This window comes from Doryrhamphus excisus, chromosome 1, assembly GCF_030265055.1.
Source record: "Doryrhamphus excisus isolate RoL2022-K1 chromosome 1, RoL_Dexc_1.0, whole genome shotgun sequence".
NCBI classification, from domain to species: domain Eukaryota; kingdom Metazoa; phylum Chordata; class Actinopteri; order Syngnathiformes; family Syngnathidae; genus Doryrhamphus; species Doryrhamphus excisus.
The window spans coordinates 9,060,428-9,083,416 of record NC_080466.1 but is presented as its reverse complement, the minus strand read 5'-3'; the positions used below and the strand labels follow the sequence as shown (position 1 = coordinate 9,083,416).

The window sequence follows — 22,989 nt, the reverse complement described above, 5'->3', positions numbered from 1 at the left end:
GTTTTATTTCATTTGAACATGCATCAGATTACAATTGAGTGCATCACATAACCAGTTCACAGTTCCACATGTCCAAAAAGAGTAGGAAGAAGCAAAGATTATTAAATCCTACCCCTCCATCTGGTACTTTTACAATCAGTAACTGTTACATTTGTTCACTTCCTGCTTTCCTAATATAATTAAAGTATTTTTTATTTATATTTTATATTATATAATTAATATATTTAATTTTAATTTTAATTTTAATTTTAATTTTAATTTTAATTTTAATTTTAATTTTAATTTTAATTTTAATTTTAATTTTAATTTTAATTTTAATTTTAATTTTAATTTTTTAAAATATATACATACATATATTATATATTTTATATAGATTTTTTTATTGTTATAGTTTATTGTTTTATGTCTTAATACTAATGCAACTACGTAAAAGAGTATTTCTATATGATATTTTTACAGTTCCGTTGTTTGGCAACAATAAGACCTATAAGAAAATATGTTTTGAGTGACATTGTCAGAGAGGTATTCAAGTAACTATTTTGATTATTGTGGTTGTACAACTGCCCTGGCATGATACTGAAAGTAAAAGCAAAAGTGTCACACTTAAATATAATGTTATTTATCCACAAATTCCAGACAACATTATCATTAAATGTTTTAATATGTAGTTTGTGCAAAACATTTCATACACAAAAGTGGCACAACTGATGTCAGTGTTCACCAGTATATTGGTTATTATATGGCTCTAATATTTGTAGAGAGTTTAGTACACTATGGAGTAACACTTTACAATAAGGTACACAAAATTACAGTAGTTAATGATAAACAAATCTACCTAACCACTACTCATTAGTTGCTCAATAACTACTGTATTTCTGTGTACCTTATTGTAAAGTGAGACTTGCTATGGTTTTGTCTTTTTAGCATAGCTACTCATCAAACAACAATGACACAAATGAAGGAATCTTGCAAGATTTGTGACGTCCAAAAACACCGGAGGTGTAAATATACGTTTAATTCCTTATTAATTATTCTGTGCAATGACATCACCACATGCCTGAAAATTATCTATAATTACATAACTCAAACTATTTTAATCCACACAACTTTTACATTTTTCAAGATCACTTAGACCAGGGGTGGGCAGACTTTTTTGACTCGCGGGCCGCATTGATTATTATTTATTATTTTGTTTTTATATTTAAATATTTTAAATAGGATAAAATATAATAATTAAAATAAAATTTAAATAATAATAATTATTATTATTATATTATGTAAAATATTTGAATATAATAACAAAATTATTATATGTATTGATATAATAATTACTACTACTACTACTACTAATAATAATAATTATTATTATTATATGCTTGTGTCCCTTTTTTCAGGAGCACTTTATCAACAACAGACCACGTCAAAAAACGAAATTGATAAAACCATGAAAAGGTTGGCTCAGGCCATGATGCCAAGTTGTATGTTGAATTTAAATGAAATACTTTGGAAAGAATGGGCTGGCCCTATTCAAACACTTGGCGGGCCGGTTGTGGCCCCCGGGCCGTAGTTTGCCCACCCCTGACTTAGACCATTTTTAATCAGCACCACTACACCGAATGTCATTAATATATGCCCATCGAAGAATATCAGAAATTGTCATTTTACTTCCTTACTTTGAATTACTACTACTACAATGTGTGTATATCGTTTGTTTTGATTGAGTGTAAGCTCTTTGGACTACGTGATACAACGGGTGTCAGTTTGTTGTTGTTTGTGTGTTTTATATGATTTTGGACCTGCTTGCAGACTTAAGGGTTTGGGCTGGTCTAAAAGGAGGCCCATATACTGCTGTTTTCTCAGGTGTACATTTCCTCCTCTGTGGTGCTGTCAGATAAGCTGAGGTCACATGACAGTGACCCTGGTTGACAAGTGGAGGCTCAATCGACACCTTACGCTTCCATTCATCTGGAGGCTCAGGCAGTGACCTGCGGGGGTCTGCAACTTGGCCATGCGAGGCCACCAACGATGGGTTGCCCTGGATGAAGAAGGCCTCGTCCACCAAACCAAAGGGGCTTCTGGATGCTGCCTCCCAGGGTGTGGGTGGCTTGTAGGCTGCTTTGTGGAGAGACTTTTGCTGTTGTTGCTGCAGACATGACGTGGGTCCTGGTGTACTCACTGGTAACTTAAACCCAGAACTGAGGCGCCTGGGCAGGCTAAGGGAGCTGGCTCTATGGAGTCCCTAGAAAGAAAATACACTATGAGCATTGTGATGACTGTGCTGCCACCATCTGGTCTCACAGAGAGCTCAGCCATCTCCCTGAATGGGTTCCCTTTCTTTAATCCAAATAAATGCACAGAACTTACCTGGTTCACACAACAAGATGGCGTGCGTATTTTCATGTAGGGTTTGAAATATATAGCCAATTAATTGGGGATTTATTACTGAACAAATTAAATTATTTTTAAAAAACATTTTTTAATTATTTTAAAATTATTATTGTCCATTAATTAATTTAATTGTAAAATATTTTCTTTTAAAATTATATAAAAAAAATTATAATTATAAAATTATAAAAAAATAAAAAAAATTCTACAAATATATAACATAACATAAAATTAGCTGTATTTATCACAGTTGTGTGCCAAATCCATCCATCCATTTTCTATACCGCTTATCCTCACGAGGATCACGGGCATGCTGGAGCCTATCCCAGCTGTCTTCGGACTGGTCGCCAGTGTGTGTGTATATTATGTACTGTATATGATTCAAATGATCAACTACTATGAAAGAGACTAGTAGACACGTAGATTTGTGTGGTATATTTTGTGTGGTATATTCAGTTCAAGGCTGCACAGCAGTCTAGTGGTTAGCATGCAAACCTCACAGCTAGGAGACCTGAGTTCAATTCCACACTTGACCATCTCTGTGTGGAGTTTGCATGTTCTCCCCGTGCATGCGTGGGTTTTCTCCGGGTACTCAGTTTTCCTCCCACATTCCAAAAACATGCTAGGCTAATTGGTGACTCCAACTTGTCCATAGATTGGACAAGTGAGTGAGTCAAGTGAACTGAGTAAGTGAGTGTGAATGGTTGTTTGTCTATATGTGCCCTGTGATTGGCTGGCGACCAGTCCAGGGTGTACCCCGCCTGTCGCCCGAAGTCAGCTGGGATAGGCTCCAGCACCCCCTGTGACCCTCATGAGGATAAGTGGGGTCTTATCCTCTTAACTCGGGTCTCCTAGCTGTGGGGCCTATCCACTCGTATGCTGTGCAGCCCTCTAAAACAATTAACTAAAAAATGAAAAAGTAATAAAAAACAAAAATAAATTCCCTGGATAAGGTAGTCAAATAATAAGTACACATAACAAATAGATGTGGGGAAGATAAAACGACCCAAATTATGTCCAATGAATGTCATTTGTGGGAAATGACTTATAATCTTACTAATAATATCCCACTGACCTTACTTAAAATGCCACAAATATTAATTAGGCTACGTCATATACGTTGAACAAAGATGACAGTGGAAATATGAGGAAAAAGCAGAAATACATAAATAGAAGCTTGACAAACACAGAAAGTTCACAAGGAAGAGGAAAGAAATGTTTAATTGTGCTGAAGACAAGATGTGCATGAAAACCATCTCATGTCAGACGACATTTTGAGTCACTAAAAGCAGAAGAGAAATCAGATCTTATTAAATTTGACCAAAAATAGGACACATTAAGATTGATGACTTCGGAATGAGAATGAAGAAATTTAAAATGAATTCATATATATTATACTAATTAAGAAGTGCATGCTGTTTCTCCCAGACATGCCTTTCACATATTCTATTAATACAAATGCAATATGAGTATGCAATGTGCTTATCAGATGACTTATTATTGTACAGTATATTTCATGTAATACACATTGCTATTGCTTCTGGTTGATATTTGGGATTTGGAGCAGACGTATGAGAAAACACACCTAATTTTGCTGACATTCGACACCAACTTGTTCTCACATTCACTTTGACTTCCTATATGACGTATTAAGGTTTATTTTTACAGTTTATGGAAGATGACCTGATCTATTTTAAGACAGCCAGGGTTTATACCTTGTCTAGTTTTGCTGGCATGCTGCATGCTCAAGCTCATACTGGACTCACTGTGGAGTCATAGGCTGCTTTGTTTAAGCAAGGTGTTCCATCATCTCAGTGTTGACTGCATCATCAAAGCAAAGCTATTTATAGAGTTAATTCAGCATTGCAACAGGCCTCCACTGTTTGGTTGTCGCTACAGACTTCTTAGCGGAGAATTTAGGCCGAGGAGCCATTTGACGTGCGCCTCTAGCAATTATCGATGCAGGAGAAAAAGCTGACGCTATGCTATCATCCCTAGGTGACTGCTGGGAAGAAGTGCTTGCAGGATGAATGATCAGTGCTTGCTTCGTGGTTGTGCGATAGCCAACATGCTTCACATCCAAGTGCTCGTCGAGTGCAACAGGCTCAGCTGACTTGGTGTTTTGCCGAGTAAAGGAATTTGGGGAACTTACTGCTCCAAAGGACTTAGCTGAGGACTTAGCAGAGGCCTCGGACTTACTTTCAAAATCAGGCTCTGAGATATTAGGAGAGTGGGAGTGGGTAGCTCTTTGTTTGAGGTTTTTGGTCATGTCAAACTTTGAGGGTGGAGAAGGTTTGGAGCTGAGGTTTTTAGTCTCCGTGGGGGCATCATACTTGAAGAGCGATGAGTCTAAATGATGTGGCTGATGTTTCATGATATCTAAAGTGTTGAGGTGTTTTGAGGCTGATTTAGGCTTCTCCTTGGAACTCAGAGGGGATTTTTTCACTGTTGGTGGAGTATAAAAAGGGGAATGAAGGGGATTGTAAGATAAAGGAGGTGGTGCTCGAATATTGGATGAATATCTCCAGGAATTGGGTAAGGACAACGATGGAGAGGAGGGTCTTGTCTGGTTTGTACCAAGAACCTTCTCCGTTGTTGGCTGTCTTTTGGAAAGTGACTCTTTCCATGTCGTGGCTTTTGGTGGAGCCATTGATATCTTCGCTTTAAATGACTGAATAGGTTGTGGTGGAGATGAGGCAACAGAACTCAGAGGGCTATCTAGCTTACTTCTTGACTGTGGGTGATGTGGACTGTAAGTCGGACTGTAGGGCTTCATACTCACAGGGGGTCTTGGCATTTGCTTACTCCAGCTATTTGTGGCTGGCTGAAGATGAGGCTGAGAAGGGGCGCTGACCAATGCCCGGCCAGTGGCAGGTATTTGAATTGCACTTGATGCTTGATCTGATTCCCTGCAGTTGGCCACCTTTTGAGGTTGAACCCAACGGTGCTGGTTTTGATGCCCCACAGGACAGCTGGAAGGTTGTGAACCTGGATTTCTGGATGGAAGACAGGGTTCACTAGGAGGTCCTCTTAGCCAGGGTGCACCCTTGGGGTTGATGGCAGGCTTTGGTGCAACCGGGGGAGGGTTCTTGAGCTTAATTGGTTTGGGTTGCATGAAGTTACAAGCTTCAGCACCAAGACTAAAACAGTCTTCCTCTGACTCCATATAAGCTCTGCTTTGCCCTTTGTTTTCACGACGAGGGTCTGATCTTTGTCTCGATGTCTGTTTGCGCCTTGACTCTGGAAGGCTGCAGGTCTTTATTGCTGGCACAGATATTCTTTCATCTCTGGAAGCTATGATGTCTCCAGTTGGAGACCAAACGTGTGAACTTGAAATAATAGGAACAGGTACCTTGAATTTTGGCTCAGACTTCATTCTTACTGTAAAGGCACCAGCAGGAATTGCGTTATCAGTTTTGCTAATTTGAAATCCCAAAAAGGGCTTTGCTGTTCTATTTGTAACCGATGATCTTTCTTGGTTAATTTGTTGAACTTGTCTGTCCGTGTAGTTTTCATAATCAGAATGATCGTAAGTTTCTCTTGCGTCGTAGGTATTGTTTGGTTCTGCATATCCAGGTTCTGACATGGCTTCCAAATGTAATCCTTTATTACACAGTTCTTGCTGTGACGCTATTTCTTCCAAACGTTTGCGACGGTGTGCAAACATCATGACTCCTTTCCCTTTTGTCCCGGGTAACGCTTCCATTTCTCGAACACTTCTCCAATTCAGACTTAAATCCTGTTGATGGTGATATACGGAATACTCCTCTTCAAATTCAGAATCGCTGGTCGCGGCAAGGTTATACCCAGCTGTACTAATTTCCTCAGTTTCTTCTTCCAACTGGTCTTCGCTGTCAAATTTTCTGTCACCAGTCCCGTAACTCACAAGTGTGTATTTCTTGACTCTCTGGCGGCGTTTTTTGAACAACAAGGCTCCTTTATTTTGAGGGTTGGGTGCATCAGTTAGAAGGCGAGCAATTCGCTTGCATTTGGATTTGGTCTCTTTGACCTGTCTTTGTGATTGGCTGTCATCTTGACCAAGCCCTAAGACAAAGGAAGGGACAGAAAGAATGAATATATACTGTACATGAAAACAGAATACTGTTATTTGCAGAAACAATATAATTACTTTGATTCAGCATTTTGGGTTTGGTAATATCTTAACTTAAATCCATCATTGTGATAATAATTTTATATGAAGCAAGCACACTGACAGATCATAAAGTTACGCAGAAGCAAGCACTAATAAAAGCATCATATTCACTTACAGCTAACTCGGGGACGTCCGTCAGGCAAGCAAAGTAAGGAGCTCACTTTCCATTGCAGCCTTACATTTGGAAGAAGGATCAAATGACAGACCAGCCTGACATATGCTGGTGTCCATCAAATTAGTTTCTGCCGCCATCATTATATGGTCATATTTTATTCTTATCCCACTCTGGTTCATAAAGCCAAGGGAATCGTCACGGCAAGTCCTCCGCAAATAGGTTCCACATAGCTATATTCATATAGCCAATCACCGATAGAGCTTTAAAGAGTTTATTTTTACTGTTTTAGATGTGTTCTTATGAAAACATATAAAGGGAAATAACTGTTTTTGACTTGCCATATTAATAAGTGATACATATTGTATTTCAAATGTGAAAATAAACAACCCCTGGCTGTGAAGTTTGCACTGCCAGTACCATCAAATTATATATATTATATAGACAGTAAATTAAGTAAAAATTCAATACTGTACTCACGTGTCCACCTTGCCCCGTGGCTGTCCGGTCTGCACAGATCTGCTTCAGACTCCGAGTTCCACTTCTGTGGCTGCTCAGCACCCTCATCTGAAATTCCAAAGAAGACTGCAGCAGGAGGTGCTTCACTGCTCCCTCCTTCCTCTGAAGATTCAACCTTACTGTTCACTGGCCTATTACTGGCTCCTAAGGGCTCCTCTGAGGTCAGGGTCAAGGCTGGGGTCATTGTGGAAGCGTAGCCATGGAGGGAATACGAACATACGGAGAGTGATCTTGGTGTTTGACCACTGTGAGATTGAGGGTTTTGGAGCTCTGGTTTTGATGACGGTGAAGTTGGTGAGGCTTTCATACATGGAGACTCTGTAGCTGTGTCTCCTGATTCATTAGAGTAGATATCATCCTCTTCTGGGTATAAACCTTCATCTTCACTTCCACTTAAGTTATGCAAATTTGAGTCTCCTGGGCATTCTGCATTAGACTTTGGAAAAGGAGACTGTGGGTCAAAGCTTCTCTGTGCTTCACTGACAGCATCTTCATTATCGGACTCTGCCAGGGATTCAAGGATACCACGTTCTTGAGAACCATTGGAGCCCGAACAAGGAACTTCAGCTTCTGGTTCCATTTCTGATTCACTTACAACATCTTGGATGTCACCAGTGGTACCTTCGATGGAAAAGAAACAGCAATTAAATATGTTTTCATTTTTTGTTTGTTCAGCATTAGTGGTACACCAAACTGAGTTCTATCTCTTGTAGGGGGTCCTTTTGGGGTTTTATTAGAGCTCTAAATGGAAAGGTATGTAATACCATGAGGAGGAACAGCCATCACTTCCAACTGCACAAGAAAAACAATTGGCTGGATGTTCTCCAAATTCTCCTGTTTATACATGGAAGGTCGCTCTAATAAGCTCTGCATTGACTGTCAACATTTCCATTTATGACTTGAAAGCAGGATCAGTTGTTCCGCACATTTGACTCCAACAAGTAAAACCTTTGTTTATTTGTCAGTGGCGTTGTATTATGTCAGTATGTCAGTATATTTTTAGCTGAATCAAAAAAGCCTTTCCCAAGAGACATTGGTCCAGAGCTGAAGAATAAATAGTATGTGGCTGGCAGAAAGGAGCCCATCTCATCATGACACGTCTCAACATTTGCCACAAGGTGGTGTCCTTATGGTTAGCTCATGGATAGGGAAGTAAGCAAGTAAATGATGGTGTTTACTGCAGTGATTTTCAACAACTGTGCCGCGGCACACAAGTGTGCCGTGAGAAATCGTCAGGTGTGCCGTGAGGAATTATTCAATATCACTTTTTTAATTAACATGTATTAATAATTTTCTGCAAATATTATGTCATTGTCGCGTGTCATTGGTGTAAGGACTGGAAGAGCAATGTAATATTCGTCCGTGTGGCAACACGTAGCTGATTGCCTCGTTCCTCTAATAGACTTAGTGATGCACGTGAGAGGTAATGGTGATATTTTGTAACATTGTTGGTTAAATTAGTATGCGGATCAAAAGGAACTGCTGTGGCGAGTCCGTAATCAGGAAAAAGCTGAAAGAAGCAAATAATGTTGGTTATTGGTGTGCCGCAAAATTTTTCCAACATAAAAAACGTGCCGTGGCTCAAAAAAGGTTGAAAAACACTGGTTTACTGCATGTGTGTACTGTATGCAAAGTACTATATGTGTGCTGTAAGGCTCAATGATTATTTAGTAAGGAACTGTACCAATGTTTCTAGGGGTCACTGGTTACTTTGCTTGCTATCTTGCCTGTGGTTTGACATTTGGCCATGTTTTATTTGTGCACACATGTAATTTGAGAACTGACCTGACACAGTCAGGTGAGGAGGGAACGGAATTGTGTGAATATGCACGTTCGACTTGCTTTTAAAAAAACAATCCAAACTAAATCACACATTGTCACATACAGTACTGTGACATACTGATGTCATTAGGTGTATTGTTTTTACAAGACAATGTAGAAATTGGTTAATGCATTGTGTATGGATTTCTATCTACTCGGTTAGTTGAAGTTACCAAAAGTTGAGAGTCTTTCCCACTTCTCACACTTGGTTCCACATCATTTCAGCACATTCACGTCATCAAGACTCCCTCCTGGTCCAGAAAGAATTTCTGCTTCCTAGTAAGGTATTAAATTGGCTATGGTTGCCTGTCTCCATGGAAACAAGTAGTCAGCATCCCTGACAAATGAATGAACTCCAGCTCAGACGCATGACCCCCTTTAGGCCTGACCTCTAGCAGATTAGCTGTTTCCATGGTATCACCACAGCCATGGAGCTAATGTTTTTAGTGATGTTAAAGTGTAGATGTGACAGCAAGGACCAATAGAAAAAACATGACATAAAAACCAATCAATTAAACATCTTTACCGCACTGGGTGCCATTTTTCCCATGGAAAATAGTGACTGTCTTGGTGGAAATGTTATCATTTTTTTGTTGATCAAGATAAGAATAACAACATAATACCCATACCCATTAAAAGTAACACAAGTTGGAAGTATTGTATGTATCTACTGTTAATTTTAAGATAACAATGCATACTGTTTCACATTTAAGAAACCCAAAGGTCTCAAAAGCAATCATATTCTGTAAACTGGTGAAAACAGGATTACCAATTATCCACTTAGATGTTAAAAGGATATATGTATATTTTCTTTGCCAGACATAAAGAAGAGTAAAAGAAAAATGCTACTTACTGTACCCATTATTCATTTTTTTTTTCAACCGTGAAGTGACTCTTTATGGCTCTGTAGTCGATATCCAGCTTTGCATTCTTCTTCCACAGGGCCCACAGATGGATGAATTTAATCCAAGCAGGTGTAATGAATTACAGATGTTCACGTCCCCTACCAACTTGCTCAAATGCTGCTTTGCTCCTTGGCTAGTCTATTTAAAGAGCAAGAAGAGTTGTCATTGCCCCTTTGGACACGGCTGAGTTAGCATCGCACACAGCTCCAATAAGGACAAATCCCTATACCCTTATCCCGAGTACATGATTGCAGTGTAGACATTTTCTGAAAACGTGCCTTTGTAGAATTGTGATTTACACCGTAAATATTTTCCCTACGTTTATTATATCTACATATTTACAGTCGATTCCTTGACCATGAAAACATACCATGGAAGGATTTGAATGACTTAAAGAATGCTAACAAAGCTAACGCACTAACAATGGCATGGTAACACCTAGCATAATAGCGCTAAGTGTATAAGTACCCACCTCTAAAAATACTAAAAATGTTAGTATAATTATGTTGACCTGTAGCATGATAGCGCTAAGTTCATATTCTTGAAAGTTGCAAAAAATGCTAGTGTGCTAATGTTAGCATGCTAGCAGTGCTAACTTTAACATACTAAAACGTAATAATGTCTACCTATAAAAATGTCTAGAAATGCTGCTATGCTAATGTTAGCACGCTAGCAATGCTCACATGCTAATGTGAGCATGCTATGTGTTAGCATGATAGTGGTAAGTGTTTCAATCTGTCTACAGATGAAAATGTAAAAAAAATGCTAGTATGCTAATGTTACCATGCTAACCATGCTAACACCTGACAAGAAGCATGATAGTGGTAAGTGTTTATATCTGTCCACAGATGAAAATGTTAAAAAAAATGCTAGTATGCTAATGTTACCATGCTAACACCTGGCAAGATAGCACGATGTACCAGGAAAGCTACATTTCATGAACAAGTGCTCTGACTGTTTTTCCATTTTTTGTGGAGTTATATGCACAAATGCAGAAAGTGGTCATATTTCACAATGTTAAATAATTATTTTTTAAAATTGTGTATTCAGACGGTGATCCGGATCACCCCCAAAATGTTATCAGTTTTTCCATATCCTAATTCTGCAATTTTCATACAAATCCATTCAGAACTTATTTAAGTTATTTAGAACATAAACTAACAGATAAACAGCAAACAAAAACTTAGTGGAGGTAATAACAGTTCTACTATAAACTAAACACTTCTGCTGTCTTTAACATGATGGCCCTACTAGCATGTTGATCCCACCTTGCGTAGCATAAATTTAAAATAGTTCAAAACAGTTGAGCTGCATCGACTCTGCATAAAAATGAAGACACGGATAGGAGTAATTGTAATGATTAACATTGCAATGGTAAATGTATCTTGCACAGAGCAGACTTTCACTTCATGTCTTCTACTTGGAGCCCCTTCGAGGTGACTCTGTGAAAATGAAATTTGACAACATACTGTCAGACATCAATGGCTTTGGAAAATTCCAAATCAGGTTAGTCCTGATTCAGGTCCTATCTCGGATCACATTGCCTTGTCACTTCCTGCTGAATAACTTCATGGCAGGGGTTCCATCACACCACTGCAACATCAGCGCTCTGGATAATGAAAGCATCTTCTTAAATTTGACTTTGGAAGACAAGTTGGTAGTTAGTATTCCGGTAGAGGAGGATGGGACGCCGAGTTCCTGTCTGATGTTTTCTAAGCCCCGATATCCACACATGCTGAACAGCAGTAGCGACTCATTGCTTGTTCAATGTCAGAATGGATGGGTGTATGACAACAGTGACTATAAATCAACATTGGCAACAGAGGTAAGTCATCTTTGTTTTTTACAGTTTTATATTCATAATGCAAAGTTGCTCGTAAACAACTTATCAGGAACTTATTTGCCTGTGTAAAATAATATGATGCTAATATCAGCATGTAAACTAAATATTATATGTCACTTACCTTCATTCCACTCGCCATCTACCTTTGTCTCATGTCATTTTTCATTGGTTCACAGTGGGATCTTGTATGCCGCCGGAAAAGCATGAATAAGGCAACAGCTACCATCTTCTTCATTGGCGTTATGTTTGGAGCCCCTTTGTTTGGATTTCTGAGTGACAGGTAGAAGAAGAAAATTGTTTCTTGGGAAGAAGCTTTTGCTCCAGTTAATAAACACTTTGTTTCTTTTTCTACTCACCAGGTTTGGCAGGCGGTGGATGCTCTTGCTGTCCTATCTCTCATCAATGTTATTTGCAGTGCTAAGTGCATTCTCCTATTCCTATATATTGTTTGTGATTATGCGCTTTTTTACTGGGATGTCTCTTGCTGGAATAAGTATCATCTCTATTGTTTTAAGTATGCTAATCAATTGCATTGCCAGTTTTGACTGACAACAGCTTCAGTTTGGGGATTTAACCGCATGTTAACTGTGCTGACAGATATAGAGTGGTTTGGCGTGGAACAAAGGACCCTCTTTGGTATAATCTTCAGCCTTGATTGGACAGTCGGATCCTGGATTCTCGTTGGAATTGCATACTTGGTGAATGAGTGGAGGCCCCTCATTTTGGCTGTGACATCGCCACTGTTATTGTCCCTGGTTGCTTGGAGGTATTTGAAGGTCTTCGCTTTTACATTTGAGCCAAATACTGAAGAAATTACTCCAATAATTGTGTCTTCAGGTGGCTTCCAGAGTCGGCCCGGTGGCTGATGGCTAACGGGAAAGTTGATGCTGCTCATTATTACATTAATCAATGTGCAGAAATTAATAACAGAGCCACATACATGGCCAACATCACTCCAACGGTACATTTTGCTTAATTTTGCTTCAGTTTAGTGAAAAGATGACCATAAAGAAACTGCATTTTTTTTTCAGACATTACTGGAATCTGTAGAGGATAAAAAAGATGACAGAACATATACGTCTATTGATCTTTTCAGAACATCAAACATAAGGAAAATTGCCATATGTTCAGGGATTGTTTGGTAAGTGTCATTTTTTTTAAGGATCATTTAAAGGAAAATGTATCTTCTCAGTTGCTTTCTATTTCAGCAATTCATTGATGAAACAGGTCTGATCTGAATACTGATTGTGTGACTGGCGCTCAAAGGTTATCCCCTTGTTAGGCATTAAGACTGTAAGTTGTGCTTTTCACAAATTAGATATTACTGTATTGTTTAACAAGTGAAGGAAATCTCAACCTCCCTTGCTTCGAGGCGATCTCCTTGTGGGTGTCGAATTGAGGATATGGGCAGACTAAATAACCAAATCGGTATATGAAAACCAGAGTATTTATTCCGGATACAAACAATATCTAATACAGACATCCGGGCTTTCCCTGTATGCCTACTGTAAGTTGGGTCTTAGTACAGTGCAGCTGCAAAATTGTGCAAGATTGGATTGTGCAAGACGTGGACCAATCAGCACGCGCCGTCGCCCTGGTTTCAGCATCACCGGCCTATCTCTGTCTTTCTTGTCAGCAAGGACGATGCCAGAACGTCTGGAACGTTCTGCGATTTCTTGTGCTGTAAACAAGCCATATGATACATACCAGATATCTCCTGCCTTGGTCATCATTCTAGTTCTCTTGTGTGTGTGTGTGTGTGTGTGTGTGTGTGTGGTGTCAAGGGTCACACTAAGTTTGTCAATTCTTATGAAATGTGTTTGTATTTAACTGTGTTTAAGCTATAAGCTGCATCGCGTACTAAAAAACATCTTCATACGCTATGTGCTTGATTTTAACTTTATTGTTAGCTAGCCGGGCAGACCTCACAGCTTGGAGACCAGGGTTCAATTCCACCCTCGGGCATCTCTGTGTGGAGTTTGCATGTTCTCCCTGTGCATGCGTGGGTTTTCTCCGGGTACTCCTCTTTCCTCACACATTCCAAAAACATGCTAGGTTAATTGGCGACTCCAAATTGTCCATAGGTATGAATGTGAGTGTGAATGGTTGTTTGTCTATATGTGCCCTGTGATTGGCTCGCGAGCAGTCCAGGGTGTACCCCGCCTCTCGCCTGAAGACAGCTGGGATGGGCTCCAGAAAATGAATGAATGAATGAATGTTAGCTAGCCAAAATATGAGCAAATACCTTCACAAGTGATTACATATTATGTGGATAGCTGAACTTTGGATATAACCTGGATTTTCCATGTCCAACGCCTTTCAATCTAGCAAATTAATGTGCAAATTATTCAAATGTATGACGCTGTGTGTCTTTTTTATGTTCTCAGGTTTGGGGTTGCTTTTACTTATTATGGGATAAGTCTGAATATCACCGGGTTTGGATTAAACCCATACCTCACACAGTTTGTATTTGCATCCATCGAAATGCCAATGAAGATTGGCCTGTATTTCTTCCTGGAAAAAAATGGAAGACGGCTGACCCAGTCGGCCACCTTGCTGTTGACCGGGCTTTTTCTTTTTATCAACATGTTCATTGCAAAAGGTTTCTTTTTTTTCCCTCCATAACAGTTTCTAATCAGTCACAGGCATGACTCACATACAACATATTTTCATATTTTTCCTCAGAGAAGTGGGTGATCCGTACAGTTTTTGGAGTCCTAGGAAAAGCCATGTCCGAAGTATCATTCACGGTCATATTCTTCTTCACAATTGAGCTCTATCCGACAGTCATACGGTTAGTCAGCAACTAAACAAACAATTTTTTCTGGTGTTGCTTAACATTAACCTGTTATTATCCAGACAGAATGGTTTAGGCTACACTTCCTTTGTGGCACGGCTGGCTGTGTCCATATCTCCACTGATCATGCTTCTGGAGGATGTGTGGCATCTCCTACCGTCCATGACCTACTGCACAATAGCAGTGATTTCTGGTTTAGTGGCTTTACTCCTGCCAGAAACCCAAAATACCAGATTGCCCGAGTTAATTGAGGATGTTGAGAAAAAAAGGTAAACTGGACAATGTTACCACTTATTTTACAATGCACAATACTGACTAGGCTCTCCTCAAGAAGCCTCAGGACACTTTCACACTGACACCACCAGGTACAGTGGAACCTCAGTTAATATACGCCTCTGTGTGTTTTTTAGTTAATGTTGAAAATGTATGCCAAAATGTTTCCTCGGTTTGCATGCTTTTTCTGGTTAGTGTGCAAAATGAAGCGTGTCTTGTTGTGTTGCGTGAGTCCAACTGTGTTCTTAACCCGACGGCCCACTGGTCAGAAGTCAGACAGACCACTACACTGACACAGCTGGGGTCAGACGGCTCACTAGTTTGACGACACACTCACCCGACAAGCCACCAATATGAATTCCATCATGAATTTGATCAACAACAATTTAAGCAAAGGGGTCCGTTAATGCGCAAAAGGTTTTGGAATGGTTGCTAGTATTATTTCATGTTTTGTTCATAATATCGTGCGTGCCCCCCGTATTTGTATATACTAGGTTAAAAAAGTAGGAAGGTAAAAAAACTATACAAAGCAACAACGTATAACTTCATTATTCCAAAGGAAAAAAAATGCAACAAAACAGATCAGTGTGCAGCACAAATGTTATCCTATGTCAAGCACATGTGGATTAAAATAAAAATAAAATTAAAATATCCAGTGGCGGATCCAGCTAGCACCAAAATTTTCTGTCAGTGTGTATTTGTGTGATCCGCTATTGAATGTTAGCTATGATGTCATTCCATAATCTTGAAAATATTCATAGGGAGAAATAAAAAATTATATATAAAATATATTTGTGTGTGTGTTTGGGGGGGGATTCTAATATGTGTTAGTGCTGCTTGCTTTGCATCTTTCACACTTCAATAGACTCCTCTTTGATTTCAGCTGCATTAAGATTTTTGATTCTCATTATTTATATCTCTTCATCTTTCTTTCTCCCTGTTATTTTGGACCTTTGTATCAAATTACCAATGCACATCTTGTGTTTACATTGTAGGGTGATATCAACAAGGGGGAAGGCAATCTAATGAAGAAAAAAAATTGGGTCATGTGTACCCGTGACGTCCTCATTCGGTCTGCACAAGACAGAAGAAGCAAAGCAATGTGACATTGCAAATTTAATTGGCAATAAAGTTTGAATACATGACAACCTGACTATTTGACTTATAGGTGTAAGTCGATCTGATGTTGAAACATTCGTCGTTAGTTTGAACTATTTCTGTCAGCATGCCTTACGAATATTACCTTCAAAAGGTGCTATCTGTGGCGGTTAGGTACCACAACGGGTGGTTGGTTTCCTCCTCAGAGTACACATGTCACATGTCAACTGTAGGAATACGTGAAAAAATATACTCTAGTTTAATTTTTGCTTCTCTGCATCCCAACCAATACATAATCCTAATTACGAGAAATATAGATATTTTTGGTTCTGTCGATGTTTGTATGGGTGCAAGAACAGCACCAATAGGAGGTGTAAATGCAAATTTAATGCTATATTGTCTTTCACTTGACTAGCAACTCGTCCATAGCAGTCCAGTACTCTGCTGGGATATGATCCAGTTTCTATGTAACCCTGAACATGATATGCAATACACAGTGGCGGTTCTAGATGTGGGCCACAACAGGCAATTGCCCAGGGCAGCATTCTCCAGGGGGGGCGCTGCGGAAGGCTCAAGAAAATAAAATCTATTTACTAATACTCAAACGTTCACCACGTGATGTGGATAAAACCAAAGAAGTATAAAAAGGGTACGGGTGCTGCTGGGGTGGGGTGACGGTACGAGATGATAAGTACTATTAATTTGTGTCAACTTAACACAGGAAAGACAAAGTCAAAGCCATCACAACGAAGAGGAGAAACAGGCCAAAAGGTGAAGTTATGGAGCTATAGCATCGCTTTATGTAAACCACATTATGGAATATGGAATGTTACTTCTATCCATCCATCCATCCATCCATTTTCCTCCGCTTATCCGGGTCCAGGTCATGGGGGCAGCAGTCTTAGTAGACTTCCCGGTCCCCGGCGACCTCCTCCAGCTCCACCGGGAGGACACCAAGGCGTTCCCAGGCCAGCTGTGAGACATAATCCCTCCAGCGTGTCCTAGGTCTGCCCCGGGGTCTTTTCCCGACTGGGCATGCCCGGAACCCCTCACCAGGGAGGCGTCCGGGAGGCATCCGGACTAGATGCCCGAGCCACCTCAACTGACTCCTCTCGATGTGAAGGAGGATGGAATGTTACTTGGTGGACGAATTGCTGGGGGTGGGGGGGTCCACAGCATCGATCTGCCCTGAAAATGCATGAGCTCAAAACAGATTAGTATTTACATTTGTCGGTTAGTTTGCCGTCAATTATTATCCAATGACAACTTTAACTGTCTGGCCTGTCCAGGGTGAAAAGACTACAATAATTCTTTTTGATGTCAATTATTACATTTTTAGCGTTAAGCATAAGTAGGTCAGCAACAACAACAAAAAAAATGTATGTGACGTGTATTATGACATACAATGGTATTTACCAAACTTATTCTTAAAAAAAATGAATCACTTTGCATATTAGTCTCATATGGGTGCACAAGCAATCTGTTTTCAATGTCTTACCACATAGTCACACATCCCCATAACTGACTATTAACTAGGCAACATGACTTTTGTATCGTGTCTGCCCCTCACTCCACATTGCCAGTTGCACTTCCAAGATGAAGTTTGACGACGTGATAGCAGAATTGAACGGCTTTGGTAGATTCCAATTTAGACTGATGTTAATGCTGGTAATTCCACGTTTGGTTTTGCCTTTTCATTTTCTGATGAATAATTTCATCGCATATATTCCTTTACATCACTGCAACATTAGCGTTTCAGATGATGGGAGTGTTTTTAGGAATCTGTCCTCTAAGCAGAGGCTCGCTGTCAGTATTCCAGTCCAGGAGGATGGGACGCTGAGTTCTTGTCAGATGTTTGCCGAGCCTCAGTATCATCTATTGTTCAACTCCTCCAACGTTACTGAGCTGCCAACAGTATTTTGTCAGAATGGATGGGTGTATGATACGTCCGTCGTCAAGTCTACTTTGGCCTCTGAGGTGAGTTTCAGCTGCATGCTTTTACAAAACAACACATAAATCCTTCATTCTTGAGTGACTGTATTCATGTCCCCTGACAGTGGGATTTGGTCTGTGAGAGAAGAAGAGCAAACAAAGCCACAGCAACCATCTTCTTCCTGGGCGTCATGTTCGGAGCAGCAGTGCTTGGCACGCTTAGTGACCGGTCATCATTAGTTCAGCTCTGCCATCTTTTATGAGATTAGTTTTTGAGTAGAACAAGCATACATTTATACTTACTACTGTTTCCATTACTATCTGAGCTCTTAGGGCTGCTAGTGTAAAGCAGAGATTTGAGTCCAAAAGTCATGTATTCAGTGGTTGTGCATCAGTGAAATCAGATTTTTAAAATTCATACTTTTATTTTTGTTTTGCAGGTATGGCAGGAGAATAATGCTTTTGGTGTCCTATCTGATAACCACAATCTTTGGATACGCAAGCAGTTTGTCCACTAGTTTCAGCATGTTTGCAGCCATGAGGTTTTTTACTGGATTTGGATGTTCTGGAATCAGCATAATCACTATTGTCCTTTGTAAGTTTATTGAAATTTTATTGTACAAAAAAATGTCTGTATTAATTTCAGTATAATTCAATTGCTTTGTGCATTGTTGACATACTCATATTGTCATAGTCAGATTGCAATAACTTCTATTGATTATTGGGCTGTCAAATGATTACAAATTTTAATCCGATCAATTAATTAAATTCATTAGTAATGAATACAGCCTACCTACTGGAGTGGACGCCTCAGGTTCGAATTTCCAGTAGTAAGCACCATCAGTATTAATTAATTAAAGGGCATCCGGAATATAAAGAGCTCAAGCCAAAAATCAGTATGCGGATCAGAAAAGATCCGCTGTGGCGATTCCGTAAGGAAAAAGCAGAAACAAACAAACAAATTAGTAATGACTAATCACTATTAGCAACTATTAATATGCCCATTTTACTGTAAGTAATTAAAATAAAGATAAAGGACAGGGCAGGAATATATATATTTGTATTGTTTAACAGCTCCAAATGAACTGAATATGTCAATCAAACTTTTATTTTTATTTTATTTTTATTTTTCTTTATTACCACACAAGTCTAAAAATCCGTAATCTCTTTAATAGTAGTAAAACATTTGAATCCCACTTTAAACCGTGTTGTTATGAGCAATGAGGGGTTGCGACATCACAGAATTTAAAGTAAATTTACTTATTTTCGGTGTATTTTCCAGCATATTTAAATGTAGCAAAATGTACATCCCAATTAAGAGTTACGAAGCAAGTGATAACAATAACCACTTAATGTTTTTCTTTATGTTGCTGTTTATTTATACACAAACCCACACATACACAAGTAGTACAAGTAAAGCTTTAACATAATAAATGAAATAAAGTAATTATTGCCAACCTAGAAATTGTTTATGTAGTAAAACACAAAGGTTGCATTGACAAATAGAATCTTCCTAAAATGTGATTGAATAATCCTTTTAGGTGTAGAATGGGTAGAGGTGAAGCATCGATCTACAGTGTGCATTTTATTAAGCATGGACTGGTGTGTGGGCACCATGATGCTAGCTGCTGTGGCCTATTTAATCAATGACTGGAGGTACCTGACAGCCGCGGCAAACACCCCACTCTTGTTGGCCATCATCTGTTGGTGGTAAGGAGAAATGATGGAAAGCGATCAAAGAGTAACGGAAATCTTTCTCTATTGAAAGAAACTAACAAATTCGTAGTTGAAGATGTGTGCGTCAATGCAGGTGGCTTCCAGATTCTGCCAGATGGCTGAAGAGCCATGAAAAGGATAAACGTGCATATTTTTACCTGAGCAAGTGTGCTAAGGTAAACCGCAGAGAGCAATTCATGGATCACCTAAAACCTGAGGTGCAAAATATATTTCTTTTCAAATTTGTGAATATTTGTCAAAATTGACATCAATTCTATTTGTCTTGAATAAATGATATTGTTTTTTTTCAGAATTTATCCAAGTTAATAGTGTCAGAAAATGGAAAAAGAGCATATTCTCTCTTGGATTTAGTGAGGACTCCCAGCATGAGGAGACTGACTGTAATTGCTGGCATTGTGTGGTATGTATCATATAACTATGATAACTATATTTTGCAACTTTTGTCCCATTAATGGATACTGTACATGCAGTGCATCTGAGGTGGTATCCATGCCAAATCCGCTTTTTGTTCTCTGCTTGTTATACAGTGGAGCCGTACAAATTAGCCATTCAACATTGACAACCCCAAAAATATTTATATCATTATTTTATATATTTTTGCCCAAAAGAAAAAAAATATGATTTACTTTTTCTTGAAAAATTGTCTGATTTTACTAGAAATGTTCGATATTGGCTTTCTTACTGATATCCGATAGTGTCCAACACTTCGCTACTAAACTAATGTCATGTAATGAACACATTATTTACACATGTCACAAATAAACACTGTTTGTATTGGCTTGATATCAATATAAAAATGTGATATCAGTATCGGAGGGCTGCACGGTGGACGAGTGGTTAGCACGCAGACCTCACAGCTAGGAGACCCGGGTTCAATTCCACCCTCGGGCCATCTCTGTGTGGAGTTTGCATGTTCTCCCCGTGCATGCGTGGGTTTTCTCCGGGTACTCCGGGTTTCCTCCCACATTCCAAAAACATGCTAGGTTAATTGGCGACTCCAAATTGTCCATAGGTATGAATGTGAGTGTGAATGGTTGTTTGTCTATATGTGCCCTGTGATTGGCTGGCGACCAGTCCAGGGTGCCCCCCCCCCCCCCCCCCCCTGCGACCCTCGTGAGGATAAGCGGTAGAAAATGAATATCGGTATCTGATTTTTTCCTTTTTTCCACAATTATTCATTCATTCCAGGGCATGCTGGAGCCTATCCCAGCTGGTCGCCAGCCAATCACAGGGCACATATAGACAAACAACCATTCACACTCACATTCATACCTATGGACAATTTGGGGTAGCCAATTAACCTTGCATGTTTAACCTAGCACCCACGCATGCACGGGGAGAACATGCAAACTCCACACAGAAATGCCCAAGCGGAGATTCGAACCCAGATCTTCCTGATCTTGGCCACCGTGTGCACCTACCTGTTTCTATTTTTCTCAAAATGATGGCTGAATTTTGAACAGTCTGACTTTTTTGAGCCATTTGACTTCAGAGGTTCTACTGTATTATATTGTTGTTTAACAGTCTGAGAACATTTTCTAATGTTCTGTTTGTAGGTTTGAAGTGGCCTGCAGTTACTACGCGATAGGTTTGAATGTCGCTGGATTTGGCGTGGACATTTACATTACACAGTTGATCTATGGTATCTCTGAACTTCCTGCCAAATTTTTCATCCTTTTTTCTTTGAACAAACTTGGGCGAAAGTTGAATCAATCCAGTGGACTTTTTCTGACTGGACTTTGTCTGTTCTGTAACATCCTAATTCCAGCGAGTGAGTGATCAAGATTGAGTCTCTATGAATAGGAAAAGGTAAAGAGCATATTGTCGGGATTAAAAATGTCTTTCTTGGATGTCATATTTCAGAATATGCAGCATTTCGAACAACGGTGGCAGCACTGGGGAAGATGTTTTCTGAAGCAGCTTTTACAGTTTTGTATTTGTACACTGCAGAACTCTATCCTACCGTAATGAGGTCAGTATTACAATATAACACACATTGACCAGAATGTGTAAGAATCATAAAGGTTTATATTCCAATGATTTGCTTCCAAAAATTGGTTGATTCTTAGAAATGTTTCTATGTTAACGCAGGCAAAATGGTTTTGGCTGCTGTAGCTTCCTCGCCCGTCTCGGCGTGTCACTAACCCTCCCGGTGACTCTTCTTGAGGAGGTATGGGTTCCTTTGCCAGGCATTGTCTTTTCCCTGATGGCTTTCACTGCCGGGTTGTTGACATTGCTTCTTCCTGAGACAAACAAAGTCCGCCTCCCGGAAACTATTGAGGATGTGGAAAGGACAAGGTAATGAACCTTAATTTTGACTGGATTACACATGGTTAGTCTTTAGATTGTATACAATGACAATGGTGTCTATGTTCCAGAAGATCAGACTGCACATCTGTTGAGAACGCTCCTCTTTAATGATGCAGTTGTAAAGTCCTTTTCAAATCCTCCTCAAATGAGCTTGAAATGCTCCCTTTGATAGGTTTTTTTTTAATCACACAACAAAATATTGGTCTGACTAGTCTGTATTGTATGACTCAATAAATATTAATAAAGAATTTGGTGTATTTGGTTCTTATTGGAGTGTGAATGGTTGTTTGTCTATATGTACCCTGTGATTGGCTGGCCACCAGTCCAGGGTGTACCCCGCCTCACGCCCGAAGAAAGCTGGGATAGGCTCCAGCACCCCCCGCGACCCTCGTGAGGAAAAAGCGGTAGAAAATGAATGAATGGAGTGTGAATGGTTGTTTGTCTATATGTGCTCTGTGATTGGCTGGCCACCAGTCCAGGGTGTACCCCGCCTCACGCCCGAAGACAGCTGGGATAGGCTCCAGCACCCACCGCAACCCTCGTGAGGAAAAAGCGGTAGAAAATGAATGAATGAATGGTTCTTATTGGAGTTTGAATGGTTGTTTGTCTATATATGCCCTGTGATTGGCTGGCCACCAGTCCAGGGTGTACCCCGCCTCACGCCCGAAGACAGCTGGGATAGGCTCCAGCACCCCCCACGACCCTCGTGAGGAAAAGCGGTAGAAAATGAATGAATGAATGAATGAATGGTTCTTATTGGATACTGATAATTCACATGTACTATTACAATCCCCAGAGGTTACTGTTAATCCCTAACTGGAGCAAGACTACCGAGATATGGCTATAAAAACACAGACAAGCAGAAATATATCTAGCATTTGAAGGCATGGGTCACCAACAGGTGTACCACGGTAGCCAGGTCGCCCTCTAAGGCTACATGAGGTGCCTGCAAGCCTGCTTTTCATTCAGGTTTGAACGTGTGAACACTGGAAAGAATACAAAATGTGAGTTGTAGATACCAGAATTTTCTAATAAAACAAGCATATTTGTTTTGTTATTCGTTTTGTTTGGACTGAAATATGGTAATGGTTTTATTTCATTTGA

The 22,989-nt window shown here is 39.7% G+C and overlaps 3 protein-coding genes across 4 annotated transcripts; 2 read left to right on the top strand and 1 right to left on the bottom strand.

Moving 5' to 3' along the window:
• Window positions 1-703: 703 nt before the first annotated feature.
• On the bottom strand, window positions 704-10,054 carry synpo2b (synaptopodin 2b). 2 transcript variants are annotated; one of them, XM_058045960.1, is made up of 4 exons: window positions 9,844-10,054; window positions 7,131-7,790; window positions 5,168-6,429; window positions 704-2,239 (listed from the first exon to the last, which is right to left on the bottom strand). In XM_058045960.1, exons 1-4 carry the CDS (start codon window positions 9,857-9,859, stop codon window positions 1,781-1,783), a joined length of 2,397 nt encoding a protein of 798 aa, XP_057901943.1. In that variant the 5' UTR covers window positions 9,860-10,054; the 3' UTR covers window positions 704-1,780. The 2 variants fall into 2 exon arrangements, with proteins under 2 accessions (XP_057901943.1, XP_057901942.1); XM_058045959.1 differs by lacking the exon at window positions 704-2,239 and having other exon boundaries at window positions 2,806-6,429.
• A 1,169-nt stretch (window positions 10,055-11,223) lies between these two features.
• LOC131132184 (solute carrier family 22 member 7-like) lies at window positions 11,224-15,402 on the top strand. The gene is made up of 9 exons (XM_058077576.1): window positions 11,224-11,720; window positions 11,915-12,018; window positions 12,098-12,252; window positions 12,336-12,504; window positions 12,576-12,699; window positions 12,770-12,879; window positions 14,126-14,340; window positions 14,424-14,532; window positions 14,598-15,402. The coding sequence occupies exons 1-9, from the start codon at window positions 11,274-11,276 to the stop codon at window positions 14,806-14,808; spliced, it is 1,644 nt and encodes a 547-aa protein (XP_057933559.1). The 5' UTR covers window positions 11,224-11,273; the 3' UTR covers window positions 14,809-15,402.
• Window positions 15,403-17,502: 2,100 nt separating this feature from the next.
• Window positions 17,503-21,877, top strand: LOC131134901 (solute carrier family 22 member 7-like). Its single transcript, XM_058080589.1, has 9 exons — window positions 17,503-17,883; window positions 17,964-18,067; window positions 18,279-18,433; window positions 19,380-19,548; window positions 19,649-19,772; window positions 19,866-19,975; window positions 21,132-21,346; window positions 21,439-21,547; window positions 21,667-21,877. The coding sequence occupies exons 1-9, from the start codon at window positions 17,503-17,505 to the stop codon at window positions 21,875-21,877; spliced, it is 1,578 nt and encodes a 525-aa protein (XP_057936572.1).
• Window positions 21,878-22,989: the final 1,112 nt, after the last annotated feature.

What these genes read in the sequence shown, in the direction of transcription:
- synpo2b (XM_058045959.1), bottom strand. An exon ending in CCACGGGGCAAGGTGGACAC is followed by an intron (nt 6,430 to 7,130) that starts GTGAGTACAGTA and finishes CCTTTGTCTTAG; the next exon opens with GGCTTGGTCAAGATGACAGC.
- LOC131132184 (XM_058077576.1), top strand. Translation starts at nt 11,274, where the DNA reads ATGTATCTTGCACAGAGCAGACTTTCACTTCATGTCTTCTACTTGGAG. An exon ending in TATCATCTCTATTGTTTTAA is followed by an intron (nt 12,253 to 12,335) that starts GTATGCTAATCA and finishes CTGTGCTGACAG; the next exon opens with ATATAGAGTGGTTTGGCGTG. An exon ending in CTCTATCCGACAGTCATACG is followed by an intron (nt 14,533 to 14,597) that starts GTTAGTCAGCAA and finishes GTTATTATCCAG; the next exon opens with ACAGAATGGTTTAGGCTACA.
- LOC131134901 (XM_058080589.1), top strand. Translation starts at nt 17,503, where the DNA reads ATGAAGTTTGACGACGTGATAGCAGAATTGAACGGCTTTGGTAGATTC. An exon ending in TTGGCCATCATCTGTTGGTG is followed by an intron (nt 19,549 to 19,648) that starts GTAAGGAGAAAT and finishes GCGTCAATGCAG; the next exon opens with GTGGCTTCCAGATTCTGCCA. An exon ending in TGGATCACCTAAAACCTGAG is followed by an intron (nt 19,773 to 19,865) that starts GTGCAAAATATA and finishes GTTTTTTTTCAG; the next exon opens with AATTTATCCAAGTTAATAGT.